General features: G+C 45.5%; 2 protein-coding genes across 3 annotated transcripts in view; both read left to right on the forward strand.

Moving 5' to 3' along the window:
- Nucleotides 1–10790, forward strand: part of LOC111081921 (carbonic anhydrase-related protein 10) — a 42792-nt gene extending 32002 nt beyond the window's left edge. For both annotated transcript variants that reach the window (XM_022378086.2, XM_041595494.1), the window contains exons 5-8: nucleotides 4302–4397; nucleotides 7037–7258; nucleotides 9709–9892; nucleotides 10244–10790. In XM_022378086.2, coding sequence (XP_022233778.1) covers nucleotides 4302–4397; nucleotides 7037–7258; nucleotides 9709–9892; nucleotides 10244–10266 — 525 coding nt within the window. In that variant the 3' untranslated portion in view covers nucleotides 10267–10790. The remainder of the gene's footprint in view (nucleotides 1–4301; nucleotides 4398–7036; nucleotides 7259–9708; nucleotides 9893–10243) is intronic.
- Nucleotides 2698–3244, forward strand: LOC111081928 (N-alpha-acetyltransferase 38, NatC auxiliary subunit-like). The gene is made up of 2 exons (XM_022378099.2): nucleotides 2698–2802; nucleotides 2865–3244. Exon 2 carries the CDS (start codon nucleotides 2866–2868, stop codon nucleotides 3187–3189), a length of 324 nt encoding a protein of 107 aa, XP_022233791.1. The 5' UTR covers nucleotides 2698–2802; nucleotide 2865; the 3' UTR covers nucleotides 3190–3244.
- Nucleotides 10791–24897: the final 14107 nt, after the last annotated feature.

Raw genomic sequence — 24897 nt, forward strand, 5'->3', positions numbered from 1 at the left:
ACGGGGCGCCAAAGTGTTGACATGAGGCCATGTTCTCGGGCCTAGTACCAGTAGACGACACTGCTGTTTAGGCCGGGTCCTAGGCTCGCTCTCTGGGCAATGGCACTGGCACTGGCACTGGCACTGGCATGCCATGGCCAACATTAACGGGGCGCCCGCCTGGTCAGTGCAACACGAAAGCCAAGTCAACCAGCTAGGAGCACACAGACACACAGGCACAGGCACAGACACAGAAGCCAAGAATGCCACTAGACCGCCCGCCCGCCCGCCCGCCCGCCTGCCCGACCCTTCCTTCGCCGTTTTGCAACCACTTCAAATTGGTTGGGGCACACAGTGGAGCTGAACAGAACAGAATATGCTATAGGACTGATATAGGGATAAAATAAGTGGTTTCGAATTAGTATTGGTTCTATAAAAATACTAGAAAATACTATAATAATACCGGAAAATACTATAAGAAATACCAGAAAAAAGGAAAAGTTTTGAATGGATTTATATATAGAGAGAATTCGTATTAATACTAGAAAATTTTCATTCAAAAATATTTATTTTAAATACTATTCGGATGCATATGCGAAGAATATTGGCTAATGATTTTTGATCTCCTCAATACATATATTTAATATTTTAACCATAGACTCTGCAGCATATTCCACTGTGCAGTCCGGCTTATCGACTCGGCGATGGCATGGCCAACACCAACCCCATGGCCTGGTGGAGAACCTGGTGAAGGGATGGGGTGGGGGGCTGCCAGCCTAGGCAAAAGTTTCAGCAGCTGGCGTCGCGCTGGTTGTTGTGGCTGTTCTGTGCTGTTCCTCGTTGTCAGCTCGTTTACTCTGGACTCCGGACTAGGCCTGGCGTCCTGGAGTCCTGAAGTCCTGGGTTCCTGGGGTCTGGGCCTGGCTGTGGAATCCATGCAGTGAAAACATGTGTAATTGATCTGATTAAGTTGCCTTTGCCTCTGCGTGTGTTTGTGTGTGTGTGTGTGGGGGAAGAAATATGCCAGGAGCTTGTGCGGCCTTCTCCTACTCAAACAAACACACACACACACACAGGGTGGGACAGTCAGACAGACGGGCGGAGAGGAGAGCTCGGAGGGCATCTCGTAACACCGCTTAGGCTTTGGGTCTTTGGTTTGGTTGGGGGTAGGGATGGCAAGGGGCTTGTTGTCCGGCTATTTGCTGGTACTTACACTATTTGTTGGCCTTGTCCTTGCTGTTGCCACTCCTTGTATCTATTTGCTTGGGCCAGAGGCTTTTGCTGTTTAATGAAACGGAAATATAACATTTTAGTTTGTGGTCAAATATTGTATCATTTTGTTTTTTTGTTTTGTTTGGTTTTTGTTTTTTTTTTATTGTACCACATTCTGTGTGTTCTGCGATACACAGAAGGGCCATTGGCTTTGAATAGAATGTGGATATCCTTTATGATTCAATTGGAATTTATCTGAACAGCAACTGTGAAGTGTATCAACGAGATGAAGCTTTCAAAATAATTATTAAGTTTGGGTTAATGGTTTTCCATTACTATTTCACATTTTTAATGTATCTTCTCCGAGCCTAAGAACTCAATTTCTGAATATAGTACAGAGCTCATATCTACCGCTTGCTGCTTTCATCTGAGATCCTTACGAGCATACAATGTCGAGCACTATCCATCAATTTCCATATAAATGCCATTCGGTTAATTGAATTTCCCCCATTTCGGGAGCCTTCTGCTATACACATTCTCAACAAAACTTCATTTGCATTTGCATTCCACAAAAATAAATAAAATATATGGACAGTGCGTTTCAAAAGTGTTATACTTGAACTGCGTTCCCTGTGCCCTGCCGGTTCCCCTCTGTGGAAAAACCTGTAAAGAGCTTGCCTATCATTTTTTGAAGTATCAGAAGATATATATTTCCGAAACTCCTTGCTTTTAGCTTTCTCTCTGAAAAAGTTTGAAGATCCTTAAAGGTTCTTCCTGCAATGAGGCTGGGAGACAGACGACTACATTTCATTAGCGAAACGCACTGTTCTTTTATTTTTGGACTGCAACTTGTGTGCTATTTGCACGAGTTGCCTCCCTCCCTCTCGAATGCCACCCACAGTTGGAGGCGACTCTCTACAACTCTCCATCAAAACATTTGGAGAGGAACTTTGGGGAAATTTTAATTTAATTTAATTTTTATTTGCCTTGCTGGGCACACATTAAAATTGCAGCATGTAGTTTTTTAATATTTAAATGCACATGCCCCAGTCCTCAAAGCCCTGCCTGCCTTCCTTCTGGTCTATTTTTTTCTGCGAAATTCCCAAAAAAAAAGTCGAATATAAAAAGGAAAGGAAAGGAAAGGACGACATGTGGAGTCCTGTGGGACCGGACAACTATTAACTGCTCTGCGCCTACAGAGCCCCACTGTTGAGGCGGGGTAGGGGCTTTGCTCTGCTATTATTATTATTATTATTATTTTCCCTATTGTCTGGAGCGTTTCCTTCCGCTCGTTGCGTCTGGCCTGGTCAACCATGGGATGCATCCACCCACCCACAGCCCAAGCCCAAGCTCATGCCAGACCGAAAATCCCAACGAAAATCCATGTACACATGTTACACAAACACCACTGAGAGCAAGAGAAAGAGAGAAAGAGGGTTGCCAGAAGATTTACACTCACTTTTCTAGTGTGGGTAAACGAACGAACACACAGTAGAAGTTTTACAACACTGCCACTGCCTATAGCTGTCAAGCTGTCACATTAATTGTTGTGAGAATAAAATCCAGACTACAGACGCAACTCAAAGTAATTTTCTTTCAAATTAAAATCAGGTATAGACTCAGAATAATCTCCCAAAAGCTGTGCTAACTCTGACAAACACACACGCACACAGAATGACCGACCCGAAAGCAAGTGGCAGCCAGAAGAAAGCATCGGGGGCGGTCTGTAAGATCCTCTCAAACACACCCGAAGAGATGAACGACCCCAGCCAGAGTCCGGGTAGGCGCCAGCTTCAGAAATGGTTGGGCCGCCCCATGAAACTTGTCCTCACTGATGGCCGCATCCTGATTGGCGTCTTTTCGTGCACGGATCCGCAGATGAACATTGTCCTGACCCAAGTCAAGGTGCATTCGGTGGAGGGTGGGAAGAGCCGAGCCTTGCCCATCGTCACGGTGGCGCGCAAACACATTGTGAGCATCTGCATTGAGGGCAACTAAAAGCCAGCCCTTCGCTACACATCGTTTTGGATTTCCTTATGAAAAATATATAGAGCAAAAGAAAAAAACCCTTTCATGTGTTTGTTTCTCCCTCTCTCTCTCTCTCTCCCTCTCCCTCTTTCTGAAGGTTATGCCTGAACGTTTTACTGGGAAATCGGAAATTGTAATCGGGAGATTTCTTTTGGGGCAACCCTCGGCATTCGGGCATTTGGGCATTTGCTCTGCATTTATATTGTGGTGTCGCCTGCTCCTGCTTCTTCATCTGCTTTTGCTACTTCATCTTCCCTCTACTTCCTCTGCTTCTGCTGCCTCATTTCCCTCTCCGTCTGCTGCTGGTGCTGCTTCTGCCGTTCCCCTTCCTGCTTTCCTTCTTCTTCTCCTTCTCCTGCTGCATCTTGTTTAGGCGTTTTGTTGTCGACGTGAAACAAAAGTGCAAATGCATATGTGTGCGTGCTTGTGGTGTGTGTGGTGTGTGTGTGTGTGTGTGTGTAAGGGAGAGAGTGCGAGGCAGTGAGAAGGCAGAGCTGTGCCCCTTACCCCTCTCACACTTCTTGGACGATTCTCCGCAAACTTTTGGGCTAAAAGCAAAATATTTCTTGTCCTGCCGTGATCTTCTCGCTCTCTCACTCTGTCTGTCTGCCGGTGTGTGTGTGTGTGTGCCCACACGTGTTTCTTTATTTGTGTTTGTGTTTCTATTTGTGTGCATTTTGTTGATAGTTGGGATTATTTTTGGGGCAATTTATGCGAAACAAGGCGTGGACCCACAGTGCCCCTTTCCCCGCTTCCGCTCGCACTGCTGCTGATGCAGCTGAACCCGGGGCCACGCCCCCTTCTTGTTGTTGCTGTTGTTGTTGTTGTCTGTCACCGCTTTTGTATGCATTTGGGCTTAAATTGAGCAACAATAAGGTTTTTTTGGCCACAACAGCCACAACCCAAACAAAGTCCACTGCAACAAAAACAACAACAGAAAGGAATGGAAAGGAAAAGAAAGCAAAATAGGAACGAGAAAAAACTCACTCCATCTAACTCTCTCTCCTCTCTGAATTATTCTCCATTTCTCAGTGGGGTATCCCTTTTCTAAATTTTATTTTTCTTTGGGCTTTTCTTTGCAGATACAAATATTTGGCTACAATTCCCAGTTATATGCAAATTTCTCAGATGCCCTGAATCGTGCCCAGGGCATTGTGGGCGTCTCCATTCTGCTGCAGGTAAGTCAAGTCATTCAATTCAGTCAATGATCGATACCTATCGATGCCTATCGATGCCCGTTCGATACCAGGCCTATGAACATTAGGGTGGAGTGGAACTGACAAAAAAAAATTCTTTATCTTTTTCTTAACTCCTGTATTGTTAATCGATGACCTCATAAAAATAAAAAATGTGTTAAAAAAAACAAAATTTTATGACTTTATCTGGAGGTTCCGCATGAAGATGGCTTGAAATGTTATCTGCCAAAATAGGGTTTTTTCAAACTTCTGCTGCAGGAAAAAACTAAAAGCAAATTTATAAGTATTACTCTTTGTAGGAACGACAGCAAATAACCAACATAAACTTGAATAATAATTGCATATAATAGTCAAATAGTCCATTAAAATAAATATCGTTCGAACTATTGTACATATATGTTTTCCCGCGTTTTTGCACGCATTTATTGTTTACCCGACGCACTGGCAAGGTGTTTGTAAATATGTAACATTTTCAACCGTGATTGGCATTTGATATATGATATACATACATAAACATAATTCGATAAAACAAACGCAAAATGCCTAAAACTCGACAAGATGTGCGTTGCCTTGTATTTGGCGATCAAAAAAAGTCATCTCTAGCCACAATTATTCACCAATAAGTTGTCAATAGGCTACTTCTATATCACAAAAAGTATCAAGGTGCTAAGAAATTATTTGCAGTCATTAAAAATCAGACTTTTGACATCGCAACATGTAAGTGTGCCTTCAGTATGTCAATGCCCTACCGAATGCCCTCCATCAGAAGAAATATTTATAATTGACCAAAGAAGTGATCGGAAAATGTATATTGGTAATGTGGAAACAACTATGACGAAATCTAGTCAACTTAATCAAATCCGAATGCGAAGGTACGACGAATCTGCTAGGAAAACGGTAGACAGTTTAAGTACGACATCTTCCGTGCAATAGATGAGTTTTTCATCAGATACTTCTTCCAGTGATTCTTCGGAGTCCGATGAAAATGGGAATTTTAAAAATATAACCGAAAAAGAAACAAACAAAATGTCTCAAACAGACAGCCAAAAGATGAGACAGAGTCTGCAAACTGGAGATAGAACTGGAGTTTCTGATCGATCTGCTGCTTTTATAGTAAACGCTACCAGGGTAGACATGAATATGATTAGTCCAGCAACTCATCAAATGTCATATAACGAAGTTTCGTTGAGAGCGCGAAAAAGTTCGCAAAGATTTGCAATCTTTTCAACGAGAAAAACATATTTGGTCGGTCGTAAAGACAAAACTTTATTTATGAAATGTTCTGAAAATATTTCATCTCGAAAAACGATCACCGAAGAGCATATATAAATAATATCTGAGTCGGGGTCATCTTGTTATTGATTCGGGAAAAGCAGCCACAATTGGAAAAAATATTGTCGAATTTTTAGAAAAATCATATGAATATCGTTCATCTCCTGTGACAATTGGATGTGATCGAACTGCTGTGAACGCTGGACATAAAAATCGAGTCGTTTCCTTATTGGAAAAACATCTCAATCGACCCTTGCAGTGGCTTGTGTGCTTGTTGCATGCGAATGAATTACCACTTCGTCATTTATTTATTACTGTGGATGATACCGAAACAGGCCCTAATAGCTTTACTGATAGCTTTTGCTTTAGAAAAATGCTCGAAAAATGTCGTGATTTAAAACCAGAGGCTTTTGATACCATATCAATTAAATGGCCCTGGGACTCTGGCACATTCTCGTTGGCTTACTTGCGCAAACAGGATTCTTCGTGTATGCATAGGAACAGCAAAGCCACCACAGTCTCTAAAAGATCTAACCATTTATGTTATGAAAGTATACGCACCAACCTTGTTTGACATCAAAACAACGTCGACTTGTAAATATGGCTGGTCCACATTTTTAACATTGTTAAAAGGTTTTTATCTGAGAGGTGTTCTAAAGAGCATGGTTTTCAAAACCATTCAAAGAAATTGCATTTTCACACATACAGAAAATATTTTATTGGTCATGTTACAAGATGATGCGTCTCATATAGGGGAACTGGCTATTCGAAAGATACAGAAGGCGCCTAAGGAGGCCAAAATAATTTAAAGCGTGATTTTCAACTTTCAGAACTTCAAGTTCATTCCTCAATTTATTACAATTTAATAGATCGGGCGAAAGAAAAAATAGCAGAGCCTCCGATGACAATGATGTATAGAGACAGCGAAGTTGAAGGCCGGATATCATTAGGTACTGATTTCCTACAATTTAATAAGTTTCCTTGCCACACCCAAACTGTAGAAAGATGTGTGAAGCTTGTGACAGAGGCTTCATTATCCACATACACCAGAAGCCAAGAATGGGTCCACTGTTTGGGACAAAATCTCAATTTTTCCACCAAAATAATATATAGAATATAGAAATTAAATTTGAATGCGGATAAGATATTACATTATTATAATATATAATATTATATTATATACATATTTTTTAAGTTAAAATTTGGCACGGATACGTTTAAGAGTAGGGATCATCGATGAGTAATACAGGAAAAACGAAATAAAAAAATGAACAATTTCACTACGCCCTAATGAACATCCCCTAAAGCTACATACATATGCACATATTTTATTCCTATATATTATATAGCTGGGTGATCTATCCAATCCGGAGCTTCGCATGCTCACCGATCAATTGGAACGCATACGGTATGGCGGAGACGAGGCGTTCGTGAAGCGTCTCTCCATACGCGGCCTACTGCCGGACACTGACCATTACATGACCTACGATGGCTCGACCACAGCACCAGCCTGCCACGAAACGGTCACCTGGGTGGTGCTCAACAAGCCCATCTACATAACAAAGCAACAGGTGAGAGACAGACCTCAGACAATGGCAATACTTCTGAGTGTAAAATCGAAAAGATAATAGTGCCTATCGCTAGATAGAGCTCTCATATAATATGATACGAAACCAGGGATTATCAACCAAGTTATAAGTTGGCTTCTGCTCGAACTGGCAGCAGCAAATAAAGCAAAATTCCCAGCCAAGCGAATTTATGGAGCAGCTTCCGCTGCTTCTGCTGCTCCCCTGCTCCTCTTTGGCCTCCTGCTGCGGCGCCTTAGCTTCCTTCTTTGGATGGTCCTTGCGGGCTGCTCCTTAGCCACCGCCTCCTGTGATCATTTTGAGTGATGACCACCTTAATGTTTGTTAATTAGTATACAGCACTCTGTACTACTGGCCGTTGTCTCTTGTCCGCCAGCTGTCCGCCGTCGTTGTTGTTTGTCTCGTCTGTTTTATTAGCTAATTTCATTTAAGTTTTAAATTAAGTTGCTGCTGGAGCAGCAGCAGCAGCAGCAGCAGGAGAAGTATCAAGAGCGGCAGAGGCACAGGCAGAGGCAACAAAGTGGATAGTGACCATAACTCAAAGAAATGGCGGAAAACACACACACAAACACACTCAAGGAAATGGCGGAAAGCACACAAAAACACACACACACAGGGAGGGGGGAAAAAATTTAACACAAATGTTTATTAAGTGCAGCGGCGCTGTAATAAAGACGCCAACATGCATGCGGCATGAGGCATGCAGCATGAGGAGAGTGTGCAGGAGAATGAAGCGGTTGAATGGTGGCCAGCGGCATACGTGTAAACAATGTAAGAGCTGTGTGAGGAAGGGAGAAAGGAGGCGAGAAAGAGAGAGAGAGAGACAGACACACATGGTTGCATCCACTGGTAGCAGCAGAGAGCAGCAGCAGAGGGGCAGCAGCAGACTCATAAAAACTTCAACAAGCTCAATGGGACCCATGGGCACATGATTACAACTTGTGGCAGCCATGGAGGACCCATGGAGGATGCCCAGACACCGCCAAGCGACGGTGCAATGTAATTTAGTGGCACGGCCAAAGAGAGACAGAGAAAGAGAGAGAGGGAAAGAGAGAGAGAGGAGAAGAGACTGCTGCACCTTGCTGGCAAAACATAATTTACCAAATTAAAGTAACACCAGCACAGGAAAGGAGCAGTAGCAGGGGCAGGAGGAGGATGTGCTCCAGCAGGAAGCTGCGCGACATGAGCTAAAATTGCAATTAACCCATTAACGTTCGCTCTGTCACAGGAAGCCAGCCAGTGATTGTGGGGGGGAAGGCTAGAGGGGCTAGAGAGAACGGTGTAACAAAAGAGAGCAAATTATGGACCGAAAATTCCATATTTTACCCACGAGTATGAAAGATATTTGTGGATCATAAAGACAGATGAGAAATTTATGCTCAATTGATATTTGAAATCACTACAAGATTTATCTGTGTGTGTGTGTGTGTGTCTGTTTTCATGGGTTAATTGCCGCTGTCAGAATATCAGCATAGCACACACAAAACACAGCCGAACCGAACCGAACCGAACCGAAATGTCGCGACGCGTCTCAATTGGAATCCCAAACGTTCATGGCGATTCCATGGCGAATGCCTTGAGTGCCATTTGGTGTTGCATACTTTCGGGCGCCACACACCCCACGCTTCCTACTTAATTCACACTTGAATGGGCACTCGGGGGAAAACCTGTTACCACCCAGCAGCCTCCAGCATCACTCCAGCATCCCTCCTGCATGCTCCATGCTCCATGCTCCATGCTCCATGCTCCGCACTCCTCAATCAACATCAACCCACGCCCAGCCCAGACCAGCCCAGACCAGCCCAGCCCACGTTTGTCGTGAAAAGCGATTTTGACGGAAGTCAATTGATAAACAGATTGAGTAGATTAAGTGTTATTGACTCGATGTCGTTGTTGTCGTTGTCGCTGGATGTCTCATCGATGCTGCTGCTGCTGCTACTCTAGAGGGTGTTCTGGTTGTGTGGGTCTTACTTTGATACGATTTTTATATATAAGTATATTCGAGTATTAAACTTTTGTTGTTGCTGTTGCTCAGCGAGCGCTTATTTTTAGGATTAGCAATTTATGTCAAGCGTGCCTTCAATGGGGCATTGGGTTGGGCAGGGGGAGCGAGCAGGATTGATGCTGTGTGTGTTTGCGAAAAGGTTTATAATTATGCACGTTAAACGCTTTACATATGCGGATACGGATACGGATACGATGGCGGGCCTTATCTACATCTATGCCCAACCATGGGTCGTCTATTGTCTAGAGGAATCATTGATCCACTTCCGCATCTTGCACTTGAGACGTCACAAAGTGTATTAGGGAGCACATGCAGCAGCCCACAATTAAATAAAGAAATAAAATAAAAATATATATGTATACCATTGTGCCATTTACTGCAGAAGTAAATTTGTATATGTGAAAATACTTAACTAAATTTATGTTTGCAGTTGCACGCCCTGCGCCGTCTCATGCAGGGCAGCCCCGACCACCCAAAGGCACCGCTGGGCAACAACTATCGGCCGCCACAGCCGCTGCTGCACCGGGCCATTCGCACCAACATTGACTTCAAAACGACGAAAACGAACGGCAAGGCCGCCTGTCCCACCATGTATCGCGAGGTCTACTACAAAGGTAAGAATATGTCTCACCTAATTTAAGTATTGCCTGCATTTGAATGGAAATTTTAAATGGGGGAACGTAGCTGCAGGAGAGATATGATCCATAAATTGGCTGAATTAATTGATTGAAAGTTCTTCATTCGTGAATTTTAATTGTAAGTATTTTATATGCGAATAGAAGAGACATAAATAGAAGCATATAATTGAAAGAGTTCTAAGGAACGTGTCGGAGGGGCTTAAGGGGCTTCCGGCATTCAGGGATTCATCGTGACACTTTTTAAGTAACTGCTTAAAATATTTTCGTATTTTCTGAGTTATTTTTTATGCATACAACATTTCTTTTTCTCTGCCAAACGTTTTACAGCGACCAGTTGGAAACAGAACTAAGACGTAACTAATGGCCGTTCTGACGTAATGACGTAGTGACGTAACGTAAGCGCAGGACGTAATTAGCGTGCGGCGTGCAACAGGAGCTTCCACTAAACATACATATACAACAACCAACAACCCGGGCGATGCATCGCGATCGAGCAGAGCAGAGAACAAGGAGCGACGTGCGAAAAGGAAGAAAGCGGAGAGAAATACATACACACACGCATATATACTCGTACATACATACATACTTATATGTAGGAGGAGGAGAATAAAGTGGAGAGCCGAATAATATTGATAGCGATTACGATAACGATAACAAGCATTAAATGTGCAAATTTTTTTGTGTCTCTCCCAAATATCAATCAGACTTTGATTGCAGCAGTCAGAGATGCTCGTTGTATTTTTTTTTAGGTGTATGTGTGTGTAGCCTAGCCCTAAATGCAAATACTGCGTAAGTACGATAACGATAACGATAGCCATAGCGATGACTAGTAATCAGAATTACCAGCATAATCATAAACGTAATAGTCAACTCTATAAACCAAAAAAATAATCATAATAATAATAATAATAATATTTACTGTATATTTAATGCAAGGCAAAAGTTGCAAATAAGAGATCAAAATAATAATAATACCAACATACACAAAGGAATATACATACATGCATACATAGGTGTGTTTGTATGGCTGCATCTATCGTAAGTTATGGCGAGCGAAAGCGAGAGAGAGAGCATTATGCTATACCCACCCAAAAACCCCGACTAGTAAGAGGACAGAAAACCATTCTGTTGCTGGCTCGCTTTGTGTGTGTGATTTAGGCGCTGTTACAGTAATAGTCGTAACAATAAAACTCCGATCCGAAAACAATTTAAACATGATAATCTCCCAACCCATTTATATTCAATATAATTTCGAGAAGAATGCAACTAGAAAAAATACGTAAACCTATGCGAGCATATTCTCTCTACGCCGAAAATTCACTTGCTTGCAGCTAGCATAAAATTATACATACACTTCAAGGGAAATCTTTCTCAGACTCTGTAAAACATTTAAATGGACATTTTAGGGGATTTCAGGGAGAGATTTCTGGACTTACCGCTGCCACACATTTAATTCCAATTTTCAAATTATGAATTGGGTATATGGTATATATTTTTTAATCCATAATCCCAATATGCATGACCGAAAATTCCCCCTTGCACCGGCATGTTGCATGCACCACACAAATGCGTGCATTTTGCATTTTAAATGGACTTAACCGCAGCATCCTCCCCAATACCCAACCAACGAATGGGATGGGCAAGGGGAAAGGGCAAGGGGGAAAGGGGAACTTGTGTAACCGGGGGAGAGACCTTATCAAACCCACTTACCAAAAGCCGAGAGCCGAGAGCCCAGAGCCGCCTCGCTGGCAGTCAGACAGTCAGGCAGTCAGACAGTCAGGCGCCTGTCGATTATCGAACAGCAAATGCAACATGAAACCACAAAATCTGTTGCGGTTATTTAAAATCACGTTTAAATACGAAAGTGCAGCCAGTGCGCGGAGCCCAGAGACCGGACTCCGGACTTTGGGCTCCGGACTTTGCACCGCCGGGTGCAGGGGCCCGCATAAAAATCAACTTTTTAATGGTCGAAAGGAAAATGATTACGTATACGCCGCGTTGGCCCCAAATGCTGCATAACTTTTTCCCTAAATGGCAGCCAGACAGCCGCATGGGCAGGGGCAGATGTTTCGGTCTGGGACCTGGCCCTCTCCCTCTCCCTCTCTCTCTCTCTCTCTACGAAATCACATAATAATTTGTATAAATATTTGCATTATTTGCACAAGTTGACATTTTTGTTGCTGGTTTTTGTTTCGCTTCGCATTCTGGTATATATTTTTCGCATTCCGTTGAAACTCTTTCAGCTTTTCATTTGAGTTTTTGTGTGCTGTTTTGTTTTGTTTTGTTTTGTTCTGTTTTGTTCTCTGCTGCGCTGTGCTGCGCTGCGCATCGAGGGATTTGCCAATGGAAAATTATGACTTAAATTAATACATTTCAAATGTAATTTATTTGAGCGAATGAAGCGACAGATACAACCAGCAGCCACAGTCAACAGCAGCAGCAGCAGCAACAGCCAACAGCAGCAGCAGCAGATGCTTCCCCATTCAGTGGCTGATATGATGCCCTGTAAGTGCAGGCAGAAAGTGTGTAAAGAGTCGAAGATGCAGCTAAGATATAGAATGTCCATGGAGTTCCTTACAGTTATGGAATCTTCTTAAAAGGGTATCCAAGAGTCTCGTCCTGCTGCACTCCTGACTGCTGACTGTTGACTAATTAGCCAGGCCCTGGGCCAGGGCCAGGGCAAGGCACAGTCCATCAGCAAACTCAATTCCAACTTTGGCTGACTTTCAATCAATCAAATGGAATGGTGTGGTGCGGGGCGGGGCGGGGCGGGGCGCATTGGCCGCTCTGGCCAAACTGATTTGCGGTGAGTTCTGCATGAAGTTATCCTGCTTCCACGAGGAGCTGAAGGGAAGTGGCTGACCACTGCATCAGGACGGGCCTAGCCTGACATATATTGGCAGGCAGGCAGGCAGGCAGGCAGGCAGGCAGGCGGTCCGGTAGTCCGGCAGGCTGGCAACCAACCACAGAATTTCTGAATTGGAACTCTGTCTCGGATGCGAAGCCTATATTAACCTATATACATATATATCGCGCGTGCAATCCCTTAATTCACTCGATACGAGTATTTGCTTGCCATCAGGTGGCACGGCACTTTGCTCTTAGACCTTCCCCCCATTAATGGCACTTCACACACACACTCCGCTCGCTCTGTGGGAGGCATATGAGGCATTTGCCAACTCTGCCATATGGAGTAGACCTTCTCGAGCAGAGGGTATCGTCTAGTCTGTGTTCTTGGGCCACAGGAAGCGGCATTTTATCGATGCCATAAAAACTGCGGCTGCCCAGGATTTATACGTACTCGTACATATAATTTTTTACACCATTTGTGCATATTTTTTGTTGCATTCATATGCAGATGCGATTGCAGTTGGCCATTTGGCAATTTTTTAACATTTTACAATTTTACCATTTCGACTATTGGTCATTTCGGTGATTATTTTTAATATATTGGCCATTGGGCCACTGTAGACACGGACAAAAGACAACCATCGATCATCGAATCGGGAGCGGGAGCGGGAGTGAATGTCGCTGGAGTGGTGTGTGGTGGGAGGTGAAGGGTAGGGCAGGAAAATATTCCAATTTGACAAAGAGACAAATTCGTTTACAATCATTGCCGAAGAGGTTTAATGATAAGGCAAAGAAATACCCTGTTATCAGTTCCTCTAGATGGAGATGATGGATTGAATATTTAATTGATTTCACTGTGGCACGAGGTTCTGATCGCTTTTGCTCAAGTTATCCCACAGGTAAAGGGCTTAAGATATTAAAGTGTCTCTTTGACAGCACTCTGACTGATTTGCTGATGAATAGAGCGAAGACTCACCCATTCCCAGATCTTTCGCTATAGGCACAGATACAACACGATGGCTAGGGTATTCCCACCAGCAGTTCTCTAAAAAATACCCACTCTCAGATCGCTTCCAGTGCGCACTTCCATGGGAGATTATCATATCTAGTTCTATGTAAACCAGAAACAGAAATAGAACCAGAACCAGAAGCAGAAGCAGATGAGCAGAGAAGCAAAGCCAAACGGCCTTTGGGCTTATGCAACGCAGATTCCATGACTGGTTATGCTAATGCCCCCCCCACAGTCCAACAGTCCCACAGTCCCACAATCCCACATGGTGCGGATGTACATTATCGCATGTGTGTGGGGGTGGGGGTCTGTGCTGCGCTACAATGCTGCAGTTGGGTTATCGCTGTTGTCCACACAAGACTAATTAAATTATGGAAATTAAATTGAATTGAGCATATTTGTTGTTTGCAGTTCATAAATTTCCCACCCTCCTATCCACCATGCCCCCCGCACCAAACTAAAATGTCCAAAGCAGCGGTAGCCCCCATTTCTGCATGCATGTAAATCATTTTACAATAAAATGCATAGCAGCAGCAGCAGCAGCAGCAGCAGCAGCAGGAGTAGGAGTACAGCAGCAGCAGCAGCAGCAGCTCACTTAATTATGACATCATTAATTTTTAATAATGACAATTTTGCGACAATAAATCACTTAACTAACACAAATGCACAGCGGCGAGTGGCGAGCGGCGAATGCGAGAATGGTTAAGTAGGGGTAGTGCAGAGTGGAGTGCCGAGAGTGTGGGGGGTGCCAGCGATATGCATGAAATTAGTAAACTTTAAACAATGCACCCACACAGACGCACAGACACACAGACACACGGCAAATGGGTTGGCAGAGGGGTTGGCAGAGGGTTGAGTGGGGCATAAGCAAATAAACAGATTGACTGTCCCCACAGCCTTGTCCTGGCATTGAGTGATGGCAGCCAGCACACACGACAGAAAGGAGGATGTTGTCCCTGCTCCATGGTCCATGGTCCATGGTTTCTGGTTGTTGCTGTTGCTGTTGGGTGTGCGTGTGTGGGTGGAGGAATGAACTGGCTTCCCTGGGATGAATTTAATTAATCTCGCTACCGTCAGTTGCACACAATTGCAATTAACTTGCAACACTCGCATAATTACAGGCGACCTCATGTTTTGCTACTTATCAGCATCAACATTGACCCAACGACAGCGACAGCAGCAGCAGCAGCAGCAGCAACAGCCAGGAGCCTCATTGAAGCTGCCACTTATGGACCCATTAGTTACCCCCTAAATGCAGGTCAAATTAAGGCGGATCATCCATCAATAACTTCTTTTATCGTTGATTCTGCTGCATATAATCCATGACTGTACGGAGTGGCAAGTGGCGAGTGGCGGGAAAAACGAGCTGCGAGTAGGCGGAATGGCGAGTTAAGTGTGGCAGCGAGTTCGAGAGAAACAAATATCAATATATGAGATCAAAGTGAAATCCCAAGCTTTTCTCTTCTTTCGTTTCTTCATGCCGTCTGTCGCTTTGAGTTAATGGGTATAACGTGCGACAAGCTTTCCCCGACACATGAACTTTCCCTCTCTCTCCCTCTCTCTCTCACTCACTGTCTGTGTGTGTCTGTCTGTGTGTGTGTAGTGGTTGGCTCATTGGTCATTTGGTTGGAGCTCGGTCGGTGTTAGCGGTTGCTCGTCATCGTCATCATCAACGTTGTTGGTGCCAGTGTTGGTCAGCGACTGATTGCAAATGTTGTTGCAGCATCAGACCTGTGGGTGGCAGGGGAGTGGTGGGTTGGGGCGGCTGTTTGTTAATGCCTGTAGAGCACAAAGCTGCTGCTGCTGCTGCTGCTGCTGCTGCTGCTGCCTTGTGGTTGAGTGAGGCACCTGCCGCAGAGTTTCCACCTACACATGCCACATGCCTTCACTTCACTTTACTCCCCCGCTACCCACTAACCCATCCCATCCCATTGCTGATGTCGCTGCAAATTAACATTTTGTAACGCGTTTCGGTTGCTGCCGTGTTTTCATTTCACACTTTCCCTCCGATGCGAGAGTACGAGAGTGTGTATCTGTGTGTGTAGTGGTGTATCTGTGTGTGTGTGTCTGTGTTGTGACATGCATTTGACACAGGAACAGGACACGGCAATTGCCTAACACCACCTCCATGCCCCTCCATTCCCCACCATTCCCCATCCTCTCTCCCACACAATTCAGACCCAACCACAGACAGAGTCCTGTGGCAAATTTGTTGTATTTGCGCTTGATTGCCAAATCAAATATTTGCTGTACTCCACTCCAAGTGCGAGGGCATGACCCAGGCAGGGGTAGGGCGTTGGGCATCGGCTTCTGGTTCGGGTTCGGGTTCAAGTGGGCTTGGATTTGGGATTGGCTTCCATTTCACACATAAATATATCATACAATTGCGAGTGGCGAGCAATTTTTCGATTTTAATTTGCCCGAAAAACTGTTTAATTTGGGCAAACACTTTTTTTCGGATGTGAATTGCTGATTGTTGGTTAAATTTTAGTTGTTGACCTTTTCACACACACACACACACACACACACACAGAGCCATATAGAAAAAAGTTGCCAGACATTATAGCAAAATGGCAGATGATTTATTGGAAAATTAGATAATAACTTAAAGATCAACATAGCAAACGAAAAGAAATAATACTTAAGAGAGCGATGGAAGAGTTGGTTAATTTTTTTGGGAACCCCGAAGGCGGATTTCGATGAATCCCCGTTTGGAGGAACTCCACCGAATAATCCTACATATAGAGTACATATTAGCGTAATTAACTATAACGGTATTTAAATACATTTATCACATAGTGAAAACCAAACTAAATGCTTTGTATGTTTAACAATTTAAGTAGCAAACCAAAACCAAGGCAAACACCAAGTGTGTAGTGTAATTAAAAAATAAATAAATAAATAAATAATGCAAGCAAAACCATAAGAGCAAACAGTGGGCAGGAGAAGCCCACATAAATAAAGGATATATATCGTACATGTATTTATTGTAAATCCCCATCAGCTTGCCCCCATCTCCCTCCTCCCACTCCCTTGTTGTGTGTGTTGACTACACCCGCCCACCCCCACCCATTCGAATATAGTGTAAAAAAGAATTTGCAAGCCACAAATTATATATAATTATTATACGAGTATATGTATACATATGTATATCCATAGAAGTGTATTGTATTGTATATGAGGACAACAAATATACGAGAATATAGTATATATATATATATATATAGTATATACAAGCGAAAACTGTGTCTCTGCTTTCCTCTGCTTTCTTTTCTCTCGAGTATTTTTTTTTTTTGCAGCTAATCCCCTGCCCGAGAGGAAATTACCTGTAACAGCATAACAATTACTTATTTCCGAAAGCCTTCTCCGCTCCATTTTAATGACAATGCCCAAGGAGGGCTACGGCTTCGGCTACGGCTACGGCTACGGCTACAGGGAGGAATGGCAGCACACACACTCCCACGGACGCCACTGTAAGAGTAAAAAAAAAAAACTAATTTCCGCCACGCCCACCATGGAACAATAAAGCTGCCGTCATAAGAGTGGCGGCCCCCGTGCTCCAGTCAACACACAAAAAAGAATATCAAACAAAATTAGAAGTAAAACCAAACAAAAACCAAAAATAAAAAGCCAGCAGGCGACTTTTTTTATACCCTGGAAAATGTGCGCCAGAAAAGTGCATGAAAGTATTTCCCCCAGCAGCTGAAGGCTGTAACAATTAAATATCAGATGAGAATAAGCATAGTTATGGCCAGAACTTGGCTGTAAGTATTATCCAAGTATCGGTAAGAAATTTAATTAGGGATTGGAATTGGAAGCCCCCCAGAATCGAATCGAATCGCATGTGAATTTGATTGCTAATTTCTATGGGCAGTGCCGCAGCGCTTAATGATCCTGCAGGATATCCACCTGTTCGACATCTGAATGTAATCAAAACCAAACAACAATTTTATTTAATAGTTTTGCTCTGCAGCAGCAAAGAGATGACAATGGGCGAGGGCTAGGACGAGGACGAGGACGAGCACGAGGGCGCGGAGAGAATAAATAAATATAATAATAAGATGATAAAATGGATTTTCGTGTTGGCCAAGTTTATGTGTCGTTGCCATTGCCATTGTTGCCGTTGTTGTGCTCCGATAAAAATCTCTTTCATTTCCCATTTGAATTTGCCCTGTGCCATTCGGGTGGCTGGGCGCGGGGCATATGTTCCGGGATCCACGGACGCATCTTATCGAGGCATAAAAAAAACAAGCGAGAGGAGAGGAGCCACGAAATAAATGCCGGATATCCTGGCTCTGGTTGGCAGCTTCCTCCCCACGCTGCAGGACACACAGGATACACGGCAGCAGGCAGTGTTAATAGGCGGGCGACAACAGCAACAAATTTGTTAAACAAACGACAGGCCCAGCCCCCAGCTACCAGCCACCAGCCACCAGCTCCCAGCCACTGCCCCAGCAACTGCTGAGCCTGTGCTCTGAGTCTTGGCTTTAATAGATTTAGCGGATTCTTTTTCGGCGGGGTTCAATGGCCATTCCACTTGGCTATTGATTATTTTGTTGTGTTTTTTTTTTGTTTTCGATTGGGACTGCGATTGGTATCGGAATGGGGATGGGGGGTTCTGTTCTGTTCTGTTAGATTCAGTTCAATTCCGTTCCGGTTTCTTCTAATTTGTGGCCGCGACTGCTGCCGTTTTCAATTTCATGGGCAAACACAAAGAGGCAGCCAGGCAGCAGGCAACCAGGCAGCAGCCAGGCAGCCAGGCAGCCAGTCAGGCAGCAGGCATCCAACGACAGAGCCTGATGATGACGTTCGCAGACATTTCACTTTTCCTCGGCCGCAATCGGATTACACATGCAAAACCAAAAAAGAGAGGGAGGGAAACCCCCCTATCCTAGCCGCAGAAGGAAAACCCCACCCCGAAACCCCGAAAAACAAACAAGCACAAACGAAACGTGGCCGGCCGACTGCATTTTCAATTTCGATACTAAAAAGCGCCACAGAATCAAAATCGAAACCGGAAAAGAAAACGAACAAACTTGATGTGGCAAGTCCCCAGCTATGGAATACCCTCTAGCACGGCGAGGACTCTACCAGAAGGGAGGAGCAGATGACGATCCTCCCAGCAGAAAGACACAGAGAGAGAGAGAGAGAGAGAGATGATCCCAGTCGTGTGACTGCAGTGGAGTCCGAAAACTGATTTATTTATGGGAGGAGCATTCCCTCAAGCTAATGTACCCCAGGGTGTTTGCAGGGGGGCTGGCTGCCGTGTCCGGATGCGGATCCGGATCCGAATCCCCTGCCCTGCGTGGCCAGCAAATTGGAAATATGAAAACTGCAAACTGGGAAACTGGGAAACGAATCAACAAACCGATCGGCCGGACAAGCGTGCGACAAGGCCCCAAGCCCGAAATGAAACGAAACGAATCGAACAGAGGAGGGAACACACTCTCTCTCTCTCTCTCTCTCTTCCTTGTCGGACTTTGGAGGGTGGCTCCGGCTTCGGAAGCCGGATGTTAACGGCCAGCAGCTGCAGGTGCAGCAGGATGCAGCGACTACTGGCACAGGGACAGCAGCAGCAGAGAGCAGACAGCAGACAGCAGACAACAGCAGACCCCCCCGAAAAACAAAAGAGGAAATTAAAATATGCACACCAAAAACCACGCGTTTTGAATTTTCGCGCGATTTTTTTTGTGGGTAACGATTTTGCATAAATTCAGACGGTGGCTGGGTGACCCATGCCCCCATAGCCTGTACCGCTGCAGCATCAGCCGTCATCGAAGCGAGAGAGCCATGTATCATCAAAATATGCAAATCTCGCCGCTGCCACTGCTGCCACGTGAACTCCAACTCGGACTCGAATTCGGACTCGGACTCGGAATCACGGATACTCCACGAATACTCGGACTCGGACACGGACACGGACACGGACACGGACTACTCACTCGCCTGCTGCCCTCGCTGCCGATTTGGGTTTACATGGGGCAAAACAGTAAATAAGGCCCGTGTCAGAGGAGTAGAAGCGGGTCGGGTCGGGTCGGGTCGGGTCGGGTACCCTGGTCAGAAGTCATTGCCTTTGGGCGCTGGAGGGCTGGGAAATTATACTTATGCACGCCCACTGGTACGAGTACATGTATCGAATCGGTCACGTTCCCTGCTTAGCAGGGGCGTAAGCTGAATTAGATGTTCGGAAAGGGGATCGCCCATCGCTGCATCCAATAAAACGCCTTGAAATCGAATGGATGTGGTAAGATATTGAAGTTGCATATTACTTAATTGAAACGTTTAGTTGCTCGCATTCGATTTGTATTCAAAATCATTCGATTCGATTCGATTCGATAGTTTGTTGTTTTTTGTATAGTTTCCCAGTGTTCAGTTGCCGGCCTTTGCTTGAAACTTTTGTGTCGATTTTCGAACCACAAATACAATTTCCCATAGCTGTTCCCCATTGGTGTGCCCTGCCCCCTGCACCGCTATGCATTTATGGATTGTCCTACGATTTATGCACATGTTCGATGCAGTCGTTTCGATACAGTTGAAGCGCCCAGGGTTAAGGCAAGCAAGGGGCATGTGGCAAAACGATTTATGCGCTGCCAGATAGAAATCGATTCAACTCTCTCGCTCTCGCTCTCTCTCCCTGGCTGCTGGCTCCTGGCTCCTGTCTCTTGGCTACAAGCTCCTGCTGCCTGGCTCCGGAACAACGACAACGACAACGACACCGACACCCCACCAGCATGTATGTAGGTGGGCTGCAGGCGGTGAGTGTTTAGATTGAATGTAAACTGCACTTATGACAATGAACAGGTGACCCGAGCACCCACCCACAGCGCCTGCCACGCCGTGGGGCAAGACTCTGCCAGCCAGAGACAGTGTAAGGAAACGATATTGGCACTGGTTCCTGTACAATGGCCAGTACAGTGGGCACATCCAGTTAGATGGAGTTTGCAGCTAAGGTTCCCAGAGGCATCTTTGGGATTGTTTCTCTGTAGATTTGAATCCTTTGCTCAAGTTTTTTCACAGCTTTAGCCGTGCATATCCACTGCACTGCCCACTGTGCACGATGGGCACCTCTTGAAGCTCGCAAAGTGGGTTCGATGCAGGGCGGCGACCTTCCCACCTTTTGCGAAATATTCACATGCTTCAGTTTGACCCCCTAACCACCACTGACCCCTGACCAAGCCAAGCCCCCCTACCCCCCACTCGCACTCTGCCACCATTGAGGAGCAAAAGGGGCTGGCTGGCTGGCTGCATGGGGCTGCAGCAATTTCTATTTCTTTTTATGATTTATGGCGTTGAAATATTAGTTTTGCTTATTTCATATAGACGATGGCCCAGGTCTCAGTCTCAGTCTCAGTCGCTGGAGCGGGTGCTGGTGAGGAGAGGGGAGGGGAGGGGAGTGGGTTGCAGAGACAGGAACCTCGAAGCAGTAACCAGAACCGCTCTATTCCTGGAGCCACGTCTGAGTTGCATAGCTCATTTTGTGAGCTCGGCAGGCGAGCGTTTACAATAATCGTAGCCGGGATACTTGCCACCTGCCACAAGCCACATGCTGCATGCCACCTGCCCTGTCCTGCCCTGTTCTGTGCTTCGGCTCTCTCTCTCTCTGTCTCTGTCGCTGTCTCTCTGAAACTGTTTCGATCGAAGCTCGTTTCCCATTTCCATCTTGCAACTGCTGCAAAAATCAATCCTTCATGCATGTCCTTCGGGTGTGTGTGTGTGTGTGTGCGCGTAGGAGTAGCAAAAGCAGTAGCAGTGGGAGTGGCAGTGGGAGTCCTTGTGTTGAATGTGTTAATAAATTGCCACTTGCAGCTATTTTGCAGCCATGGCAAATTGGCTTTTATGCAATTGGCAATCGATGCCACAAAGTCACTTCACATCGTTGTCTCTCCCTCTCTCTCTCTGTCTCCACTTCGGGGCATGCCACGATCTGCACCTCCCCCACTTCGGGGGTTCAAGTGTTTGCCATAAAATTTGATTATGACCTTTGCCAGGAGAAGTTTTCTGTGTGTGTTTGTGTTGTTGTGGGGGAAACTCCTCTCCTCTGCTCCTTCAGGCATATGTAAATTGACACTGGCAGTGGTGGTGGGTGGCAAGGAAAGGCCTAAAAACGTTGCACGCCGATGGAGTGTCGAGTGTCGACTCCCTTCCATAATGATGGCAACGTGATCACGACATGTTATGACTGCCGAATGAAACACACATGAATACAGAAGGATCTACACTCCCTGCTCTCTCCAGTCCCTAGAGCTTGAAGACTAAGAAGCTTTCTTTATGTGCTCTTTTTACTTGTTAAACCTTTCTTCTTTCCCTTACTACACACTTTCTCTGGGGGACTCTTTCTGGACTCCTTTAGTCGCTCTTTCCTTAGCTGTTTCTTTTTGGTTCGTGATTGCAACAAACTCCCCTGGAACTTTCATCTCTAGCCTCGAGGTCTCACGGTTTTGCAGCTCTCTCTGTCTCTCTCCACCCCCCCTCAGGTTGCATGTCAAATGTCGCTTTGAGCATTTCTTTGGCATGCGAATTTTTCTCGTTCTTTTAGCTCTGCCTCTGCTTCTGGTTCGTTTTGTTGTGCCTGTGTTCGTTTCGTGTTTTGTGTGGCGGCTCATTAAAAACGCCAAAAGTTTAAGGCCTACTAAACACCTCATCCTCATCCACATCCCATTCCACAATGTCAACACGCACAAAGGCGCAGAGACGAGGCGATGTGGATGGGTGGTGCGGTGGGTGGGGGGTGTGCTCTGTGGGGTTGTTATGCGTTGGCTGGAGCAGTTAACATATTCATTTTGTCACACCTCGAAATATGAGCAAAGACAAAGACAAAGGCGGAACGGAACGGAAAGGAACGGGAAAGGAATGGAATGGGGGGACACCGAAGAAGGACGCACCCCACCGCGAAAGGAGTGGTGGTGGGGGGGCGCACTTAGGGGGGCTGGGTGCGTGTCAATAGGTTGATGTGTTTATTTGCCTGCTCCTGCGCCCACCCATAATCAATTTTTTGGGCCTGGCACAGGCACAGGGCTGCATTTCGAACAGGAACAGGGGAATGGGAATGGGAATGGAAATGGGATGGGGTCTCTCTCTCTCGAGAGAGATCTTTCTCCTTAAGACCTCCTCTGGGGGGACTTTCGCTGTTAAAGCAAATCGAACTTAAGCCCTGATCGCGTTGAGAATGAAATTTAATTTTATGACTCATTATTTGACACACGCATAGGCAATGCCTTGCGAGTAGAGGGGAGGATTGTGGAAGGGGACGGGGACGATGAAGGTGAGAAAGCGGAACAAAAGGACGGAGTTGATGTAGCACATAAATATCGCCTGGGGGTCGTCTCGGGTCTCTCGCTCGCCGTTAAATGAGCTCCGTGAGACATTCGCCCGTTCCGCCTACTTAGTCAACCCGATTTCGCCACGCCCCCCGCCACCCGCCAGCCACCCTGTCGTAAGCCCTGTCGTCTGGCTGTTTATTTGGCTTATTTATTTGGCCCTTGCTGCCTGCCTGGCCTGGCCTGGCCCGGCCTGTCGTTTTATGCACACTTTTACTTTTACTTGCCATACAATTGTCGGATGTATGGCAATGCCTGGTGCGTCTCGTGTGTGTGTGTGTGTGTGTGTGTGTTTGTGCGCCTTTTGACGTCGTCGTCGTCGTCGTATGGGAAGACCCATAACCCAGAGTGAGTCCCCAGGTCTCCGTCTCCCCATAGAATCAGCGTGGAGTCATGTCTATTTAAATCGAAGCGAAATCAATTTCGGGACTCGCGTTTTATGCACAAAGCACACATAAAATGCTCGCATGAAGAGAGTCTTAAGCGTGCCCCCAGCCCCCACCCACCCTCCACCTAACTGCTCCTGCCCCGTGCCCTGCCATCCATTGTGCAGAGGAGAGCAGAGGAGGGGCTGAGTGGTTTCAGTGGCTGCTGATGCATTCACATTTGAGCTGAGCACATTGTTGACAATTGAAATGTTTATGTGTGCCCTCGTGTTTAAACTGCTGACAGAGGCGTAGCGCAGCCCCCCGCAAAATATTTTCCGCTGAACAGACTCTCATTTCCAATCCAAAAAATGCTTTGCAAATGTGTGCAGACTGTACTGCAGCTGGCCCAGAAGCAAAGCAGAAAAGCAAAGCAGAAACTAAAAATCTTCTCGTTACTTCAAGAGTTGCCTGCGACACTATGGTTGTCCCGCTCTAGCCCAGGGCCACAAGCCTGCACGCCTGTTTATGTGTCTGTGTGCGTGCAAAAGCAGAAGAAGAATACGAGAAACAAGCGAAAGCGAAAGCAATAGAATGAGTGACTGAACATAAATTAAGAAAGAAAAACGCTGCAAAGCCAGACAGTAAATCAGTACAGTCTGCAATACAAAAAAAAAATAGTTCCAATACAAATATTCTCTAATATTCGCTTTTATTTTACATTATTCATGTTCATCGGGTGGTAGATTTATTGGTGCATCTCTGTTATGAATTTAAGGTGCTTGCCCTCGACGTGCACGGTGCCCACAAAATACTGAGACTCAAAGTAGTAATAATCCTCATAGCAATCGCTCAGCACACAGTCAAGATTGCCATCCAATGACTCCAGAGTGCCGCGTAGAACGGTGTTGTATGACACATAAACCTCCACAGCACGGCCCAAGTATTTGTGCAGCTGACGGAACTCCATTGGCAGAGCATCAGGGCTTGTGGTAAGCTTGCGTGGAATGCCCGGCAATGGGTTGTACAGCTGTACATAGTCCGGTAAAAAATCTTCGCTTTTAACACTAGATTCGGAAATTTCAGCAGCTTCTGCTGCCATGCCAGTAGATTTTCCCATTCCAAGCACTTCTGCTATTTCAACTGCTTTAGCCGCCCATCCAGTGGGTTTTTCTTTTCCACCGTCTTCGGCCGCCATTTCAGCAGACTTTTCTACTTCTACGGCTTCTGCTATTCCCACAGCTTCTGCCGCCATTCCATTCGAGTTTTCCATTCCTGTAGGTTTTTCTTTTTCGACTGCTTCTGCCGAAATTCCAGTTGGTTCTGCTTCGGCCTCTGCTGATTCGTTTCCTGCAGATTCTTTGATTGCAGCTGCTTTGTTTTTATTTTCGGCATCTTCGGCCAGAATCACAACGCGGCTTAGGAACGCCAACACAGCAT

The sequence above is a fragment of the Drosophila obscura genome, unplaced genomic scaffold (genome assembly GCF_018151105.1).
Source record: "Drosophila obscura isolate BZ-5 IFL unplaced genomic scaffold, ASM1815110v1 contig_73, whole genome shotgun sequence".
Classification (NCBI taxonomy): domain Eukaryota; kingdom Metazoa; phylum Arthropoda; class Insecta; order Diptera; family Drosophilidae; genus Drosophila; species Drosophila obscura.

Excerpts from the sequence above, each read along its gene's own strand:
- LOC111081928 (XM_022378099.2), top strand. The coding sequence starts at position 2,866 with ATGACCGACCCGAAAGCAAGTGGCAGCCAGAAGAAAGCATCGGGGGCG.